The sequence below is a fragment of the Cornus florida genome, unplaced genomic scaffold (assembly GCF_030987335.1).
Source record: "Cornus florida cultivar Cherokee Brave unplaced genomic scaffold, ASM3098733v1 CherokeeBrave_3.0.0_Hap2_Chr04, whole genome shotgun sequence".
Lineage (NCBI taxonomy): Eukaryota > Viridiplantae > Streptophyta > Magnoliopsida > Cornales > Cornaceae > Cornus > Cornus florida.
In genome coordinates this window covers 67,790,186-67,796,744 of record NW_026775574.1, presented here as the reverse complement: position 1 = coordinate 67,796,744, position 6,559 = coordinate 67,790,186, and the positions used below count along the sequence as shown (strand labels likewise).

The window sequence follows — 6,559 nt, the reverse complement described above, 5'->3', positions numbered from 1 at the left end:
GTTGTACATTGTCTCAGCATCTGTCATTGTCTTACTTGTGTAGAAGACTGGATACTGACTCTTCCCTTCCTCTCTGATCAGCACGGCACTTGTGGCTATGCCGGAGATTGCTAAATACATAATAAGGGTCTCGCCAGGCTTTGCAGCAGATAAGATTAGAGGTTTAGCCATGTAACACTTGAATTGATTGAAAGCAACTTGTTGTTGGGGTCCCCATATATCCTTATTCTTGGATCTGATGGCATCAAAGAACGGTCTGCACTTATCTGACAACCGAGAGATGAAGCGGCTAAGAGCTGTAATTCGGCCAGTTAGAACATGTACTTCTTTGTGAGTTTTCAGTTCCTGATTCTGTATAAGGGCCTGAGCCTAGGCTGGGCTCACCTTAATTCCTCTTTTGTTGACAATATGGCTGAGGAACTGCCCTGAAGAAACTGTAAAGGAACACTTCGAAAGATTTAGCTTCATGTTATACTTTCTCAAAGTGTCAAAGACTTCCTGGAGGTATGTAGGATGATCCTCCTTCTTTACACTCTTAACCACCATGTCATCGATGTAGGCCTCAATTGTCTTTCCCAACATCTCATCAAAGATCTTATCAACGAGGCGTTGGTAAGTGGCTCTAGCATTCTTGAGTCCGTAGGGCATGACTCTGTAACAGTAAGTGCCTTTCTTTGTTATGAAGGCAGTCTTTTCTTCATCTTCTGGATTTATAGGGATCTGGTTATATCTAGAGTACACATTGAGAAATGTGAGTCTTTCATAGCCAGTGGTAGCGTCGACCATCTAATCTATTTTGGGAAGTGGAAAGCTATCCTTCGGGTAAGCTTTGTTCAAATTGGTGAAATCTATGCACACCCTCCACTTTCCATTCTTCTTTTGCACTACCACCACATTCGAGAGCCATTGCGGATAGTGCACTTCACGTATAAAACCTGCTTGAAGCAGTTTGTTTACTTCTTCAGCAATAATTTGATTACGCTCAGGGGTGAACCTTCCAAGTCTTTGCTTCACTGGCTTGAACGTCGGATCCACCTTCAGGCTATGGCATGAGAATGAAGGATTGATTCCTACCATGTTTGAATGATCCCAAGCAAACGTATCTGCATTCCATCGTATGACATTAATTAATGCTTCCTTTTCTTCAGTTGTGGGAGAAGAGCCTATATAAGTTACTTTATGTGGATTGCTAAGGATTACTTCAACAGCCTTGAGGGATTCCTCAGTAGGCTTTGTTGCTTCAGCTTCATCCTCATCCTTTGATTTCAGGTACTTGGGCAGAGGGCTCTGTACTATTTGGACATATTCTCAGGAGTCGCAACTGGCTTAAGATGCTTAAATACCTTCCTTGCTTCATTCTATGTCAACATGTAGTATTCTTTGGCTGCGACCTACTCTCCCCAAAGATTAATAACCTCCTTACCGTCCAGAGACAAGCATCGCATCACTTGATGAAGGGTAGATGGAACCACATTCATTCGGTGGATCCAGCCTCTTCCCATAATAAGAATATAAGAAAGATGGATCTCCGTTAGAACAAAATTCTCCTTTAGTGTCCTCTTTGCTGCGGTAACGGATAGGTGAATTACCCCAAGGGGGTCTACTTTTATGCTATCAAATCCCATCAAGGTACTAGAGGTGGGCCGAATTGATTGTGATTGAATCTCCAGCTGCTCAAAGACCGCCTTTGTGATGATATTGGCTCTACTACCCGGGTCTATCAAAACCCTCTTGATCATGCAATTTGCCACCAGGAGACTAATGACCAACAGATCCTCGTGGGGGAGCTGAACTCTGGATAGGTTCGCATCGCCGAACCTAGTACTGATACTGCCTGAAGCAATAGTGTTTACTGAGGATAACCTTCTTAGCTTATGGGCTGCCCTCAGTCTGGATCTATATACCTCCTCTGACTCTTGATCATCCTCCGATCTCCCATGTATTGCATGGATGACCTTCACTTGATTACCTTCTATTTTCTGAAGATTGACCTCCTGGGGCTTCACGTACTCCTTTGTTGTGAGGTAGTCTGCTAACTCACCCCTCACTATCATACTTTTCACTTGTCACCTAAGGGATCTGCAATCATTAGATGTATGCCCGTAATCTCTATGGCAGGTGCAGTGCTTGCTCTTGTCCCTCTGCTTCAAAGGTTGCTTCATTAGCTGAGGGGCTGCAAACCTCAATTTATTTTCTTGGAATAGCCGAGCTAGGGTTGTGCGAAGAGGTGTGAATCTTTCCTCTGTCCTTTGCCTTTTCTCAGGTTCCTGAGTAATTGGTGTTGGAGTGTGCTGGGTTTTTTGGCTTTTTGAATTTGAACCCCTTTCCCGAGGCTTGTTCTCCACTGTGACGAGGGTGGCATGCTGCGCTCGGTGGGCCACATTTTCCTCAAGTCGGATATAGATCTGTGCCCTAGCATTGAGAGTCTGCATATCCGAAGGGGAATACTTAACTAGAGATGTATGGAACTTGGTTCCTTGAATCATTGCGAGCTTAAACGTTTCTATTGCAGTATCAGGATGGCAATCTACTATTTCCGAAGCCTCCATGTTAAATCTGGACAAGAAATCCTGTAACGTTTCGCCTTTCTTTTGCCTTATGGTGAAGAGGCTAGCAATACTCTTCTTTTGCTTTTTGTTTCCGCAATACTGTGCCAAGAACATAATGCACAGAGTTTCATAGTCCGAAATAGATTTGTGTGGCCTATTCCTGAAACACTCCAATGTAGCTCCTGTTAAACTGGTAGGAAAAACTTTGCACATCCATGGATCGTTGTAATCGTCCAGAGCCATCTTTTATGCGTAGTGATGTAGGTGCCGAGAAGGATCTCCCGTACCATTAAACTAAGTAAAGGAAGGCATAATGAATTTCTTAGGTCTTTTAACAAGATATACATCATTAGTGAATGGAGTCTTTACTAGAGAATTCTTATGCTTTCTGGCCATCTCGGCTGGTGTTTGAATTCTCAGGAGTCTTTTCTCGTCAAAGGCATCCTGTACACCTACACCATCTGGAATGCCATTAGGCCATACCGTAAGCTTACGGTTGGACTTGGCCTGTTCGTCTTGCGTGCGACGAGGAAGATTGTCTGAAGTAATGGCCTCGGTCCTTGTCCTCTACTCTTGCTAAACTTTGTTGGGTTGAGCTTCATTAGACTGCACCCCATTGACCTAAGGCTCGTTAACCTGAGGAGCGTTTTGGTTAGGAGGAGGCACGGCCACATAAACTGGTGGTAGCTGTGGTGTCATCTGAGCCATAGTTGTTTGAAGGGTGTTATTTTGCTGTTGAAGCAATGCAATTTGGGCTACGCTGGCTTCGTTCACCTGACGAAGTATTTCAAATTGGTGCAAGAACTCTTCTTGCATCTTTTGCATCAATTCCATCTACTGGTCAGCCGTTGTTACAGATTCTCTTTTCGACATTCCAGATCTTAGTAAAAGAAATGATTTGAAACAATAGTGGGAGTATATTTCTATATGGTTCCCACAGACGGCGCCAAAGTGTACGTGCAAATTTTCTCTTTATTAAAAGAAATAAAAAGAAAAATACAACTCACTCAAAAATAAGCAAATATAATATTTAGAGAAAAACGTAGAATGCTTGATTATTTTATTAAAGGTTTGGGCCTCTATTTATACACGAAAAGGTGGTAGAATTATGGTAGGACTCGCATTACTTGTCGTCCAATTCTTCCCTTATACAACCTTTTTTACAAATTGAGTTCTTTCCTCTTTATAATTCTTTCTATGCCAGACTTTTCCTTGCACAGAACTTGCCTTTTTTGTTGAATCCTTTGCCTAGCGGAACTGGTCCATCTTTAATTGAAGTTGGGCTGGATTTAACTGGGTCCAGACAACTTGGCCAAATGGCTAGAAGTTCAATATTAATGACCTTGGGCTGTTGACGTCTTTATTGGGCTTAAATAGGGCTGGATTTTTATGGCCCATTAATAAAATAAGAACAAAGCCTTAATTATAGCTACGTAGATGATTTTTAATGAAGGGGGATTTATCCTTCCATAGTCTGTTATTAAGGCAGGTAAACCAAGCCCATGTGCCATTAGTGGCAGTATGGGGAATTTGCTAAGAAATCATTGGATCTTTTGTAAGAAGAAGACACTCTTATGGATTTTATATAGGTTCAGGCAAAGATTTTGGTACATGCACATTCAGTTGTTCACCAAGAGCGACACGCGCCCACGCGCTCCTGTGAGTAGATCTCACTCGCACCCACGCGCTTCTTCTTCATCATCGCTTTTGTAAGCTGTCCTTGGTGGGTTTCTCGCTCGCCAAAAAACAAATAAAATCCATCCTTTTTGTTGCAGCATCATACTCGATAAAATCCTCAATTTGTTGAAAAGCCCACCATTTTTTTTCTCATGGATTATAGAGTTTTTCTCCCACTTTCTCTCTGTTTCCTCTCCTTATGCCCAAGTCTTTGTCATTCTGCCACTGAAACATATCTATTTCTCTCTCTACTTTCTCTCACTATGAAATTTTTATAAAATACCCATTGAATAACACAAATCATAGTTGGTTTTTTTGTTTTTTTTTCTTAGGCAAAGTTCGGTGCTTAGATTAACTACTGGTGCTTCGTCTACCCCGTTTGATGATTATTCTTCCATGAACCCTGTGGGTGTTGACTAGTGAGGGAAGAAAGGCCCGTTTGTAACGGGTTGATCCAAATTGCTCTTTTTTTAATATTATATCAGATTGTGATAGGTGTAAAATTATAATATGGCCATGCCAAATTACAGGACAAAACTTGTCCTCATAGAGTAGGATGCAAACATTATCCTATGGTTATTATCCAAGTTAAAACCAAATTCTTTTTTTTTTTTCTTTTCCTGTTTCAAATTTCGTAACTCTGAAATATATATACGAGAAAAACTATATTCAAATATAAGTTAACATCAAATTTTTATATAATATTTTAAGTTCATATTCTTTCCTTATTTATATAGTACATTCTTTAAATAAATTTAGCAATTTTTCAATTGAGTAATGCTACTATGAGGTGTCTCTCATGAGATTTCTCATGAGCTTTCTCTTTTTTTTGTATGATTATGTACAAATATCGGGGCATGGACTCAACTACTTGAAAAAAGACTAAACAATGATTATATAGTTAAAATTTCATTCAAAAATTCATTAACAATAGATCACACGAGTCGGTCAAAGTTAATAATGTAATTTAGAGAAGAAAAATAGTGTAAAATTTTGATCGACTAATGCGATTTACTGTTAATGGATTTTTTAACGAAATTTTAAGTAAATAATCTTTGTTTAGACCCCTTTCAAGTGCTTAAATCTGTGCCTCAATATTTGCACATAATCATGACAAAATAAGGGAGAGCTCATGAGAAATCTCTTGAGAGAAAAGTGGCATTACTCGTTTCAATTTAGGTATATAGCTCAGAGCTCAGAGCAGAGCAGGTATAAGAGTTATGTTGACAAGAGGAGGAGATCTTTGTCCTTTGAGGTAGGGGACCATGTCTTTCTCAAGATTTCTCCATGGAAGGGACTTCTGAGATTTTGGCAGACGGGCAAGTTGTCTCCTAGGTTCATTGGACCATTTTAGATTTTGGAGCGCGTCGGTGAAGTTGCTTATCGTTTGACACTGCCGCCAGACCTGGATAGGGTTAACGACGTCTTTCATGTATCTATGTTAAGGAAATATGAGCAGGATCCATCGCATATTTTATGGTGGACAGATGTTGTTGTTGATTAGGATGTGACCTACGAGGAGGGTCCAGTCTAGATTCTTGATTCACGGGAGCAGGTCTTGCGGACTAAGACCATTCCATTGGTTAAGGTCTTATGGAAACATCACGGTGTTGAGGAGGCTACCTGGTAGCTCGAATAGGAGGTTTGCTCTCGGTATCCCAATTTGTTCTCTCTTTCAGGTACGACTTGATTTCGGAGACTAAATCCTTTTAAGGAGGGTAGGTTGTAATGACTTGGTCCTTTTTGTCCTTTTCCCTTTTCGGTGATTTTCTTTTTTCGTCTTTTCCCTATTTTGTCTTTCTCATTTTTCATTTTTCCTTGCATAACCTCACTTTTGTGCTCGGATTTGAAACCTGTTTTGCATGCATTCATGATATTTGATTTTCATGACATTTGTAATTTTACTTTTGTAGAAAATACATTCTAGTTGCTTACTTTTTCATAAAGGGCATAGATGTATACTTTATTGTAATTATTCTTAATTTATGAGGTTTTAGTGTAATTATGGAAAGTAATTATTTTTCATTTTAGGGACCTTTTTGTAATTTAAATTGTAAGATATTTTGAAAAAGGACCTTTTGTAATTTTTGAAAAATGTGACAAGTGTCACCTTCTCATGGAGCCACTTGTTGGCATTGTGGTGGGGAGACTTGGGTGCATCATCTTGTGATATTTGGAGGGTGGAGATTCATCCACTTGTTGGCTTAGATGGTTGACAAGTGTAGGCTTAAGATTAAGTTTAGGAAGCAGCCATTGATTTGTGACAAGTGTAGGCTCACAATTGTGTCTTGCATTGTGTGTGTGTGTGTGTGAGGTAATGTAAGAGCACATAG

The 6,559-nt window shown here is 40.1% G+C and overlaps 2 protein-coding genes across 2 annotated transcripts; both read right to left on the bottom strand.

Annotated features, from left to right (window-relative positions):
- Positions 1-786: 786 nt before the first annotated feature.
- Positions 787-2,054, bottom strand: LOC132305062 (uncharacterized). The gene is made up of 2 exons (XM_059802749.1): positions 1,424-2,054; positions 787-1,292 (listed from the first exon to the last, which is right to left on the bottom strand). The coding sequence occupies exons 1-2, from the start codon at positions 2,052-2,054 to the stop codon at positions 787-789; spliced, it is 1,137 nt and encodes a 378-aa protein (XP_059658732.1).
- A 12-nt stretch (positions 2,055-2,066) lies between these two features.
- Positions 2,067-2,792, bottom strand: LOC132305061 (uncharacterized). The gene has a single exon (XM_059802748.1). The coding sequence runs from the start codon at positions 2,790-2,792 to the stop codon at positions 2,067-2,069; it is 726 nt and encodes a 241-aa protein (XP_059658731.1).
- Positions 2,793-6,559: the final 3,767 nt, after the last annotated feature.